The 13,950-nt window shown below is 36.0% G+C and overlaps 1 protein-coding gene across 1 annotated transcript in view; it reads right to left on the reverse strand.

Moving 5' to 3' along the window:
* LRMDA (leucine rich melanocyte differentiation associated) overlaps positions 1-13,950 on the reverse strand; it is a 1,322,797-nt gene that overhangs the window by 539,816 nt on the left and 769,031 nt on the right. Inside the window, exon 5 of the mRNA XM_051982052.1 lies at positions 13,201-13,318. Coding sequence (XP_051838012.1) covers positions 13,201-13,318 — 118 coding nt within the window. The remainder of the gene's footprint in view (positions 1-13,200; positions 13,319-13,950) is intronic.

A 13,950-nucleotide genomic window follows, 5' to 3' on the forward strand; every position in this document is an offset into this window, starting at 1 on the left:
TGCCCAAAACCTAATCCAATGATCATTTTCTCCACAAAATCTCCTGATTCCTCCAGTGATTATGTGTATATACACAACACAAACATGAACGTGTATTATGCCCCACTAGGATGGAATCTCAATGAGAATAGTGACTGCTTGGTTTTGTATATCAAGCTTATCTTAGTATCTAGAAAACAGTTAGTGCTTAATAATTGTTGATTGATTAATTGATTGAGTGAGTCCATTCTAAAGAAATTTATGGTAGGTTAAGCATAAGTCTTAGATGAACAAGGTGTATTCTGCACCCATGGAGAGAAGACTCCCATTGATGTGTTCACAGTTTCACGTAAACACACGCTCACATTCAGTCTCAGCTTGTGAGTCATATGCATTTTCCTTTTAAAGAGATCTTATTTTAGAGAAACATTCTATGTTTGGAGCAATATAGGTATGTGTGTATGTACTACAGTCCTACAAACATTGTAAAGCTTCTCTTGGCACTGGGATGAAGGGAACCAACACATCCTACCATATGCTCAGCATCCAAAAATGTAATCAAGGTATATATATATTCACATTTATAAACTTTAACTACAAAATAAATATACACATAGAGATCAATCCTATCTTTATTCTTGGGAAATCTTGTAAGTTAACACCCACTGGCAGAGTGAGTAGATGACACATACTCCCTGACTTTGCTTGGGTCTATGTATGTTCCAGAACCACAAATATTTAGGTCAAATTCATTAAGACAAATGAGTAAGATTTTCATCTCTCAATCTTTACTGAGAACTATGTATCTATGCGACCGGGAAGAACAAAAGTTGGCTTGAACATGTGCTGTTGGGAATTTTAGAACAACAGAGACCATCCACATAATAAGGATCAAAAATTATTCCTTGTGTTACTTAACTTCATTATGGAGTTTAGATTTTTTCTTTTTTTTTTTTTAACTATCTTCACACCATGAGTAGCATTAAGTTTGAAGGGAGAAGGTAACAAAAATAAGTACGTCCAAATAACACGCATCTTCCTCATTTCATTAGTCTTCCTTAGCTGGGAGAATTCTGAATAGCAAAATGATGTTAGTGTGATAATATGTAAAAGAATTCTGATTTAAACCAATGCATCACATTTTCCCCGATAGTGTGGAATCCTATTGAAATAGCTCTCCCACTAGACTCTTCACTACTCTGAACCTTTTCTTTCTTATAAAAGGTCAAAATGCCCAATGACTGTCTAAAACACTTGACGTCAACTTATTCCATCTTACTGCTTCCAAGATGGCTCCTGCTCTCCTGGAAAAAAGACCCTGCTAAGCATTAAATAATTCAGAGGATTAAAAAAAAAAAACAGAATAAGATCAGTAAAAGGAGTAGTGATATAGATATTACCAATGAGTCTCCCTTCAAATGTGAATCAGTATTTTGCTCTTTGGTTTCCATTCCCTGGATGGCTCAGTTGGGGATGTTCTCTATTTCTAATATATACTTCCCATCTAGTGATTCACACAAAATCACCTTGTTTAAACCCCAACAAGATGGAGAAAAAACATTTTTAAAAAAATGTTTTTTAATTACATGCCATCCGATACTCATCAAGGCTCTCCCAGCTGGGAAGTGAGTTCACTCTATGGCCAGAAGCCAGGCTAAGCCATATGTGTGAGATCCTGTTGTTCTATCAGTTTTGAATTTCCCCACAATGAAAGCTTTAAATCAAATTTATCCTTGCCTAATACAACTACATATCACCACCACCTCAGCTTGGTTCCCTTTTTCCATTTTCTTAGCTAACTGATTTTTTGTTCACCTCCTTTCCCATAAGTAGATTTTTTTAAATTGTGAAATTAAAATCCCATCAAACCCTCTGCTACAGTGACCCAGGAAAACCAAATGGTGATAATATAAGGTTACTACCACAAGAAGCCATTAAGACCCATCATGACCATTACTCTCACATGAATGCCTATTTTGAAACTTTTCATGGTCTAGTTAAGAACCATTACATCTATATAACCTTGACTCTTCAAGAGCTAGAATACTGAAACCAGAGGGCTTCATGATCTGCTCTATAAGTATACATTAAGGGAATCTTTTAAATGCAAATGACACATTGTTCAACAGGGCTCCTTAAAAGATGATATATATTGATGCTTCTTTTAAAGCTATTATAACTTATTTTTTCCTAGACAACTGGGGAGAAGAAGTCAGTTCTAGATCCCATTCCCTCTCAGGCTAGAGCCTCCATTTTCTTTTATTAGTACTTTCTGGAAGATTTTCTGAACTATTCTGTTCTTTGGGGGACAAATTCAGGACAAAGTGGTAGAATAAGAACTTTTATCACTCTTTTTGGTAACTTTAGATCACTATCATCATCATCATCACTGCCTTTATCAACAACAAAACTCATCAAACCTATACCAAGTCAAGATTATGTATTAATATACTTGGGGTCATTGACTCATAAATAATAAAAATGTAAGGGCTCTTAGAGGACATTAAAATCTAAACCTTTCATTTTACAAATGAAAAAACTGAGGCATCGAGAGCTTAAGTGACTTGTTTGGGCGTCTGAAGCAGGACACGAACCACGTTTTCTTGACTCCAAGTTCAGGAACCTATCCACCATGACATGCTGTCACTCTATTAAAATAATTTATTGTGTTAAATCAAATAAAATCACAATTTTAGAGCTGAAAGAGACCTTAGGGTATGGTTTGTTCAGCTTACATTTATATGGACCTTGAAGAAACCTTCAAAGTAAAGTGCTTTAGATAAATTATCTCATTCTGCTTCATGATTTTTTTCAATAAATTGTAATGCTTATTCTGCAGAAGTGACTTCATAACCCACACCCCTACTACCACCCAAAGAGAAGCTTGAACCCAACCTCTCAAAAGAAAAAAGAGACTTAACCCTATTCTTTAATGTTTATTCTCAAGATATATAGATTCACTACAAAAAGAAGCAAAACTAGAAGCTTTTTGATAACATTTCTCCTACAATATGAAATTCAATGTATTATTAGCCATAATTAGGATACTAAAAAAGAAAACCAATAATTGAAGTTCTCTTATAAGTGTGCAAGGAAATATAAGAACAAAAGTGAAGCTGAAAAAGGGATATAGATTTTTCAACACCTGCATTATCACTATTCTCATAATCTCTATTTGTCAAAGGAAATCTAAATCTTCTTTCTTCTTCAATATCAGCTATAAAATGACTGGGAATAGATTCTGGACATGATTTACATCCTTCGATGATATATCTACCTGACTCCAAAGTTCTCTATGACAACTGAAAAATGAAGCAAAAAACCATTTTCCTTTAGCTTCACAAAGCCACATGTCTAGGTATTTAGCTGGTGTTTGTAGTTTCATAACAATTTTTTCATAATGTATCATCATGGACCAATCCCACCACAGTGTCTCTTATACAGTAGGTGCTAAAGATATGCTGAGTGAATGAACTGAATAATCTCTACCATTCTCTATGATCTCTATGATCTCTATATTTAACAGAAATCTCACAACCTGCTTGTTAATTTTCAAACTATAAAATAAAAATGGAAGCCAACATGGTGTGAGAGAACAAGCACTGGGATTCAAGTCAAAAAAATAGGTCTCAATTTGAGGATGAGCCATTTACTACCCAAGAGAATCTAGCCAATTTTTTTTATAAGCTTCAGTCTTTTTATCTATAAAATGAATATACCACTATTTATATTACATATTTCATTATGAAAATGACTCACAAACATTCCCACTCAACATCTACCAGAAGTTTTATGCTATCTCATAGGTTATTCTGAGGATCAAAGTGCATATTGTATATAAAGCATTATCTAATTATGTTTTTTAATCAATAGTTATGAAATCATTCAATAAACTTCACATTGCAATCATCCTGGGTCAAGTTTCCATCCTTTTTTATATACATTCACATATATATTTAATATGTATAAGATTTTTCTTGCACAGGTAGAGAAAATAACTTTTTTGTAGTTAAATCTGTAATTGAGCAAAGTTGCTTTTTGGAGTTGAATATTAGAATGTAAGCTCATCCTCTATAGCAGGGAGTTAGTAAACTATGGCCCACAGGCCAAATCTGGTTTGCCACCTGTTTTTGTTTGACTTATAAACTAGGTTATTCTTAGCTCAGGGCCATACGAAAACAAGTTATGAATCAGATTTGACTCATGAGTTATAGTTTTCCAACTCCTGCTCCATACGCTCACTGAAATATTCCTTGGTTTAATTATGATTGTATATAGGACCATAGAGATAGCATGTATCTTATCCTGTTTCTATATGGTTTGGAATTATGTTATTAAGTCCAAACATTTTGAAATATTTTCATTCCATATATTTTGGAAGTCATAAATATCTGGAATGTCAATATCTACTAAAAAAGTTGTCTTTGAGTTTGTTGACAGTAGGCTTTTTGCTTTATGAATAAATGTAATATCTAAAAGATTTTGGGCAATAGTTTGTTTGGAATAATATTCTGTGCCCAGCATAATATAATGATTGAATTCTTGCTAATATTTCAAGGCCCATACTTATGGTGAATTATCCTTTGTCGGTTTATAAATGATAGTCAATATTTGAAGTATAGTTTTAGCCACTTGTCACATCTAGTTCAGTATTTTAGAAGGGCTTACTTTTTTTCCACTTATGTATAGTTTTAACATAACTTTGCATATTCCATATTAGTTACTCAGTTCAAGCTCTTTAGGATAACTATTCTGTAATTTCCAGTGGTAATAATGACTTTGACCTGAATTGCTCCTCCAAAATCCTTCATTTCCACAAAGTCACAGAAGTCTTTCATTTTTAAACATTTCCTTCTCAAGAGATTGTTGACTAAGATTATGCTATGATTTTACATAGAGGACTTGGGAATACACTTCTGGAAAACTAAAAGTTAATGAAAACTAGAGAAAATATCTAGTTCTATATCTTGTTATTCATATGAATAAGATGTGTTTAAAGATGTTCAATATCTCTCTCAAGTCTCTTCTGCTACTGTGGTATTTGATGCTTGTATTTAGGGATATTACTTGATAACTACATTTCCTTATTTGATTTTTACTGTGGCCATAGCTGTCGTATACTATGTTTGATTTGGCTCCTGAATCATTATTAGACTTTCAAATATTGGGAAAGAATATGTTCCAAATACAGGCTGGTTGAAATAACTAGTTAAAACTTTTCTAAATTATTCCATTTTAACGTAACTGGTCTGTTAGTTTTGATTCATTTTGCCCAGCTTACGGCTTTTCTTTCTTTCTTTTGGCTGAGGTAATTGGGGCTAAGTGACTTGCCCAAGTTCACAGTTAAGTGTCTGAGGTCAGATTTGAACTCAGGTCCTTCTGACTTCAGGGCTAGTGCTCTATTCACTGCACCACCTAGCTGCCCCGGCTTTTTTTTTTTTTTTCCCAAAATTCCAATCTAAGGATGCCTTTTTTTTTCATAATCATTTGAGATCAATGCTGCTGCTTTTGTCATCTGTTTCATTATTAAGTATAATTTATAGAGTTTTCATTAAGTAATATTTGTCAATGACCTCAGAATCTTCAACTTTTCCCTTTTCATATACTCTTTAATTTCATATTGTATTTCATCTATTTAGGATTAGGGTTGAAGATATTATTCTATGATTGCCCAACTCATTTTGTCAGCAATATCTGGGTTTTTGACATGAGCTCAGTATACGCTTGACAAAGAACAATATGAAATTCTTGCCTATAAATAGTGAAATTTGTTTTTAATTTTGTGATGATGTGGTAAGTGTACATGATAAAAATATTAATGTCTTTAACCAATTTTGTATGCACTCAAAGTTTTCTTTGTTTAGTGTTAATTACCTTCTCTACTCAATTACTTTTAATAGGTGGGGCATAGATAACTGAATTGTACCAATATGTTACTTTATTTTGCTAACAAAATAGGAAGGGATACAACTTGACCTTCTGTCTTCTGTATCATCAAATTCATAAAGCATATTAAAATGTTTCCTGGTTGTCCTAGCTAGTAATGATTTTTCCCTTCTATAAATTTTCATAATATTTTATTTTTGCCTCCTTTGTACTTTGTATGATACTTACTTGTCTATGTATCCTATCTCTCTTACTAGATTGTGAATGTTTTAAGGACAGGGCTGTGAATTATTTATATATGTTTTCTCCCCTTGGTGCCTATTCTAGGACTTTATATATGACAAAAATTCATTAAAATGATAAAATTGAATTGAAAACTTGAGCCTAAATCACAATTTAATAAACTTAATGATATATGACAATAGAATATAAATTAAAGTGGTGATTTTATGGCACAGACAAAAAATATAATATGGATCAATGGCAGGAAAGTTAAATTTTTTTTCTTTTTTTTTCTTTATTATTTCTCAAATCATGACTGATGTAGAAGAGAGGCAGAGATGTTAAAGGGAAATCCATGAAAAAGGAAGGGCTTCTCAAATAAAGCATGGGGAAAGGAGCATTCAACTTCTGACTATGTGCTAACAACTCTCCTTTCTAGAAATACTTATTAGCCAGAAGCAAGAGGTCTCATGGCAGACTCAAAGAGACACTGAACCTGCCTTTTTAGAAATCCTATAGCATTAGAAGAATAGATGATGGCAGCTGATTGTATTTAGTCAGCCAATTAAGAATATATAATTGATATATAGTAGTCATTTCTCAAATCTGTGAACTTTTTAGAAAATACTTTGAGAATGATTTTAATAAAATTGTTTACCTTCATAATCTTATATATTTTATGCATTTAAAAACATTATTTTGAGAAGGGCTTTACAGGCTTCACCAAACCTTGTCAAAGGGTCCATTCAACTATTAATTAATCTTTTTTTCCCTGAAAATCTAGATTTTTGTATAATAGACAGGCTTAATGCCAGATATGCGTGTCTGGGATTTTTCAAAAGCCATGTGAGGATCATCTGATGATGAATGACACAGACTTTTTGTAACAGATATTTAAAAAGATTGACTTATTTGCAGTTGAAAAAAATTAAGCACCTGCTATGTGCCAAAGACTGTGCAAGGGATGTGAAATGTTGAGACATAAAGATAAATAAAATCAATTATTCTTATCACATGAAACTCAATCTGCCATAAAATGTAGCTTTGTTTCCCTAAAACCATATTCTAAGTTTTTTTCTAATTTATCCTAACTAGTAAACTCAGTAAAACAGGAACAAAAAGAATGTCTGTTTTTTTGGCATTCTATTAAGTGGGTGTAATGCCTGTGTACAAATTCAAAAGGAAAGGACATCAAATAGCTAAAAGTGTGTAAGTTTGTTAAACCTTTAGCCAAGTATGTCAGGATCAAAATCATACAGTTGACAAGAGACTAAAGTTTTTTCAGTAGGTACTTAGCCCTTTTCCATTAACCATTCTTTCCATTTTCTAAGTGTAGCCCCAGAGTCCAACCCCCTCTCCCACTTCTTAGATTTCCTCAAGTACCTATCATTTGGGAGGTTATTTAAACTCACTGACCATGAGCCCCCTTCAATGTTTCTTTTCAAAACCAAACCAGATGAATACAAATTCAATGATAAGATAGCTAATGAAAAAGCATAATAAACAATAGCATAGAATTAAATTATTAATGTTCCTAGAAGCCATTTACAAATCTCTGTTACTTATTCCTCTGTTCATCTCAAAGAAAGCACTAATCTTACTCCCACTTAATCCATTTGTCTCTCAGAACAACAAGAAAGAGATATCTCAGCTACTGGAGTAAATACTAAAGGACTTTGCTAAAGACTAATAGGGTTACTATACTATCCTGGCTTCCAACAATGGTTTATACTATCCTTTGTACCCTCTCATTTCCAAATGCTAGCCTATATTTGTGCCCTTGCTTTCTCAGTTCACCATAGCTGGTTTTCTTATTGTTGCAACAGTAGGCTAAAGATTCTGGCCTCCATGCAACAGTTATTTCCTATCTTTCTTGAAGCCTTCCACCTGTGCAATCTTGCCAATTTTGTATTTGATACCTATTCTTGCATTTTTAAATGGGTACATGAAAAGTTGACCCAGTATTTAAAAAAAGAGCATATTAGAAAACAGTACAGTGAAAAGAAGCCTCAATTTGGAGTTCTAGTTTGAACCCAATCCCAAAAGATCTGTGTTCAAATCCTATTTCTGCTGCTTATTACTTGTAGTACCTAAGCCATTTCAAATGTCTGAAATTCAATTTCCTCAGCCATAAAATGAAGATGCTATATTTTATGATCTCTCTAGTCTCTTCTAGTTCTAGTTAATGATTATAGAGCAATGTTAAGTAATAATTGGTGCAACAGAGCCCTGGATATGGAATCAGGAAGATTCATCTTCCTGAATTTGAATCCAGCATCAGACACTTACTAGGCGTCTGACCCTGGGCAAGTCATTTAACTGTTTGCCTTAGTTTCCTCATCTATAAAATAAGCTGGAGAAGGAAATGGCAAACCCAGTATCTCTGGGATCACAAAGTACCAGGTACAACTGAGATGACCAAACAGCAACAAAAATTATAATTCACCTGCTGAAAATACTTAAAGATCTGCTAAGTGATTCTCCTCAGCATAAAGTAGTGAGATAGTAGCAATAGCCTTGTCTCCATTTTAAAAATGAGGAAAGTAGGTTTCAGGAATGTGAACTCATTTCCCCAAATACACTATATTTCCCAAACAGCCACTATGGGTCACAGCCAGCACTTTGACCCAGATCTCTCCACCACAATGTAGTTCTACTCAAACTTACCTGTGCTATGATGCCAAAAGACACCTATACAAAATCATAAATAAGGAGACACACGCACTCCTCTCTAGTGTAAAATAAGTCACTGTTCTTTTATTCTTCCCCAGTCTCCTCATGGCTCCTCCATCTAGAAATATCTGTAGATTAAAGAGTTTGCAGAGAAATCTCATCTATATTTCATAACCAGTAGGGTTTTCAGGTTTAAATAATTATATCCCCCCAAAATGACAAGTGTGCTTTTTGCTCAAGAGGAGATGAATAATTACAAAGCCAGTACATAATTAAGCAATTCTGATGGTCTATTCTGGAACTGTCCGCCTGACGTGAAGGGCCATCATGAGCGTGCACTCTGTCCTAGACGCCCACTCCACTTTGATCTCTCTTCTACCAGGAGGCTGAGATCACAGAAGTAGCCCTCTATCCAGGACTCTAAGTTCCTCATCCCAGTCAACTCGGCCCACTTTGCCTTAATGCGGAGCATAGTACATTGAGTAATATTTTGACAAAGGAAAATATTTTCCTTAAAATTCAGTGATAGAAGCTGGCTGTTGTTCGATCGTCAATCTCAAACACCAGAGGAAAGGTAGAGTCCATTGTCACATTAGCTATTGGTCTGTCATGAATAGTAGGAATTTTTCCATAGAACAACCAAAGCTCAGATAGAACTAGGCACTTTAAACTTAAAAACAATCAGAAGTAGGCAAGAAATTCATCATCTTAAGAACAAAAGAAGAAAAGCAAAAAGGAGGACAGAAAAAACATTAGACCAATGACTGATAACAAACCAAGTCTTTATGACCCAGGGGAGTTTATCAATTCCTGAATTTGGGAAAAGGGGTTTAGGGTTATTTGAGTCAACCAAGAATATTCAGACAGTCCAGTACCCATGCCTTCCATGTTGAGGGCTGCAATTGGAAAGGTTATTTTCTACTCTTTCAAATATTTTATGTCACAAATAAAATGAAAACAGCTCCCCAAATCATAGCTTTTTTGATCATTCATCAGCACTTTCTGCTGAATAAGCATAACATGTCTCCTTTGCCTCAGAAGGGACAGAAGCCAACTGCAAATTCTGATTTTGTTATGAAAAATAGGCCTTTACTCAGAGTGCTCGGTACATTCCCTGAAAATTGCTCTATTTTTATAAAACTACTCCAAGAATACACATACCTTGTGAACATTCAATTACATGTCACACCCACTTTTGGGGGAAGAGGAGCAAAGAGGAAGAAAAGGGAATAAACATTTATGTAGTCACCATTTTTTGTTAAATATTATCTTACTGAACTCCAAAACAACCCTATGAAGTAGCTGCTATTATTATCCCCATTTAACAATTGAGAAAACTTAAGGCAAAGAGAAATTGAATAACTTGTATAAGGTTTGGAAATCTTTGAAACTGATTCAAATTCAGATCTTCCTGCTCCAAACCCAGAAAAATGAGGTCAAAATACACGATTTCACTGGTGTAGAGAACTCCCAGCATGGAAGTCCCCTCCATAGATGCAGCTCTCTGAATGCAGTGTTAGTCTTAAAGAATTATCTGGCACACTGAAGTTAAATGACTTGTTCATGACTCTAAAGCTGTATGTGTCAAAGACAAGACTTGGAAACAGTTCTTCCTGACTCTCTGGAAGCCTGCTCTCCATCTATGCTCCAGGTGACCACTCACATAACCACATAATCCTCCAATTCCATCCGTTCCTTCCCCTGGCAGGAAGAAAAAGAAAAATAGTAATAGATGGTCCCGGGATATGTTGGTACCCACCCTATGCTGCCCTGGATGGTACCATATTCTCTAGGAATGTCTGTATCTCTGTGTTATTTCATAGCCATGTCAATTCACATATTTGTACATAAGGCATATATGACAAAAAAAAAATCCCCAGGAGTTCTTAACCTTATTTGCTAATTCACTTGGATCTTCAGGGAGCTTTTCCTGTCCCAAATTAAAGTACTGCATCATATCGCATAAAAGAACAAAAGAAAGATAATTTAGGTTCGAGTGAGAGCAAAAGGTCTAATATGTAATGAAAAGCCTGGAAACATCTCCAGGGAAAAGCTAGATTTGTCATCCTGGCTAGGTGGGTGACATCGGGAAAGTCCCTATCTAGCCCAACTTCAGTTTCCACATACATTAAAACAGGTGGGGTCATATGAGATGATCTCTAAGGTCACTCTCAGGGCTGAGAATCCACAAAACACTAATCTTTGGGCTGAGCTTCCATGGTTAAAAGGCTCCAGCTTTGTAGGCTATTCTTCCTCCCCCACCCTTACCTTTAAAGAATTAATGAGCAGCTCAAGCCATATGCAGTTAGTGGGGGATGTTAGAGCTCCTCATTCAGACAGGCTAATTCTGTGACTGATTGGAGGCTAATTGGTAACTCTGAAGAGCTGTTTCACTGGAGATCCTAGAGTTTCTAGAAAAGCTGTTTTGTCCACACCAAAAAAAAAAAAAAAAAGTTCTTGTCATCCTTTAGAGAGCAGTTCCCTTTTCTTCCAGGATCCCCTTCAAGTTTGCAGTGAAAATGAAGATCTTTACATGTCAGCATTAACTCAGCGCCAGAGGAGTATTGATCTTTTTACCCTTTTAAAAAGGGTGTTTAAGTGAAGGCAAGAGAGACAGAGACAGAGAAAGAGAGAGAAACAGAGAGAGAGAGAGAGAGAGAGAGAGAGAGAGAGAGAGAGAGAGAGAGAGAGAGAGAGAAACAACAGCATGACTACAAAGGCAGAAATACAATGTGTTTCACCCTCTTCTTTGCTGAGGTTCGTGATGTCAGCTTGTCTCCAGAATCTTTTCACAAAAGAAGCTAAGAATTAAATAATTTTATTTGTAAGAATTATAAAAGCTGAGATAAATGAAGGAACCAGTAAACAATATGTCAAACCTGTGTCATGGTGAGAACAAGTGTGAACATTTTTATATTTATATATGTGAATATAAATTCATATTTATAAAGTGATTTGATCTGAATTAACAGTGTATGCTAAAATCGTACAGGTAACAATGCATTGATCTGGCAGTATCATGCACACAAATACACACACAACCTCTAGTGTACATTTTCTTTATACTTAGTGTTTTTATTCAACAGAAACAAAAACTCCAGATAAGTTGAGCCTGAGAGATTTGAAGAGAAAATACAACCTCAAAAAGAAAGTTTTCTGCCTTTGATTATAATTACAAATAGGGAGATAAAAATCAAGCACAAACGGGACTACTTGGATTCTTAAAATGAACATGGATTGCATTTATACAACACTTTTAGGGTTGTACAGCATTTCACAAATATTATCTCATTTTCCCCCTTGAGTAAAAATTCTGAAAGGCCACTGACATTTATTGCTCATTTTACTGATGAAGAAACTGAGGTTCAGAGAGATTAAGTGTTTTGTCCATGATCACTTAGCTATTAAATATCCAAGGCGGATCCTCCTGGCTACAAGGCCAGTGCTCTTTTTAATGCATCCATCAACAAATATTTATTAAGCTTTATTATGTAAGCATTTATGCGAGCTCTTTCAACCAAAGTCCATTCCAATATACTTGAACTTACTAGTGGCAACTAATCTCATGTTGCAAAGCATCAGGGCAGGAATGGATATTAACTGGGGCCATCAACTCATCCCCCTGACTCTGTAGTTTATTATGCTTAAACCACAGTCAGATCTCCATCATCTATCCTGTCTTTTAGAAATCTTCCTATATATGAATTCTAGACATAGAGCCAACTCTCCCCTGTCTCATCTGTATTGTCATTAAGATGACACCACATTAAATTTCTCTGTCTCATTCTGAGTCAGCTGGTAAAGAAAAGGTCAATAAATGCCATCCAGGTATACTCTGAAGAGCCACATGTGGGTAGCACATACAAGCCAGGGGAAAAATTGTCAGAAAAAATTGCCTTCTCTTCTAGTACTATCTCTGAGAAAAGCTGCTGTGCCTTAACCTCTGGACAGAGGAAAATCATTCTCTTGGCTCCTCTAATGACATTGGTACAGAGGGGTCCCATTCTCGAGGCACCAGTAAAATCCTCACCATCCCAGAGAGAGCAGAAGCCGATGTCTCTTTCCCCGATCTTCTCTCCAGAGCCCAAAACTCCTACTTCCTGGAAAAAGCACACTCCAGACCCAAAGTAAAAAACGAAGCTCACTGGAGCCCTCAAAACTGTGTCCCGGCTGGTCCCAGGAGACCACCTCCTGGGCGAGAGCTGCTAGGTTCTTTTAGACTTGGGTCATTAACCAATTATATGCATCAGCAATGGTGACATTCCACCATATTTTCCTATCGCCTTCCAGGACATCACAGAAGGGAGGAGCCCTCGTGACCCAATGTGGTGTCCCTCTTCCAGCTGATCCGGACCCATGGCTAACGACACTGCCCAGGACGCGGGGCGCAAGACAGAAATCTCACCCACGGCAGATCAAGGCTGGGGGAAGATGACTTACCTTGGGCTTCACTACTTTCATGAATTTCCCTCTCACCAGGGCTTCCTCACGCTCCCACTTTGTGACTTTCTTTGCATCCAGAAATTTCAGGTTGGGCAGCTTGTGCAGGACAAAGCATCTAGAACAGAAGGACGGGAGGTCACGTGGGGAAGCTAGGTGAGACATCATTCTCGGGCCAGCCCCCCCAACTCTCCAGGAGATAGCTCAGGCTATTGCTGTTCCTTGTGTGCACAAAAGTTAACAAAATGCACAATTACCTGCCAGGGAAACCTTTCGTGAAAAGCGGTCCTAATAATATCCACACGCTGGGTAAATGACTACCTTTCATACATTCATGTGATGTTTACACACACACGGATGACTATATTTTACATACACTCAACTACAAAACCAAAGTGTGTGCACATGCACAAACACACACAGAGCTAAGCAGCTCATGGAGGAATACGCTTTCTGGTGTCTTCCAACACTTTATGCTCCATTTTGGAAAATTAGCCCAGAATTCTCCCACTCACCTCAATTTCCTTTTCCCCCACTAACAAAAATCCTTCCTCATGAAACACTGATTAAGAGCCTGCTTTATCCAGGGTCATTTCCAAGGATCTCACCAGTCTTATTACAAGAAATCAACCTGGTCCCAGCTACAAAAATAAGTTATTACATTTACATAGCCTTGTAAGATTTGTAGTGTTTTGTTTTCCCCCAGCCTTTAAGTGGATTGTCTAATAGTACTATACCATTATTTAGATA

Source organism: Antechinus flavipes, chromosome 2 (assembly GCF_016432865.1).
Source record: "Antechinus flavipes isolate AdamAnt ecotype Samford, QLD, Australia chromosome 2, AdamAnt_v2, whole genome shotgun sequence".
In the NCBI taxonomy this organism is placed as follows: Eukaryota; Metazoa; Chordata; class Mammalia; order Dasyuromorphia; family Dasyuridae; genus Antechinus; species Antechinus flavipes.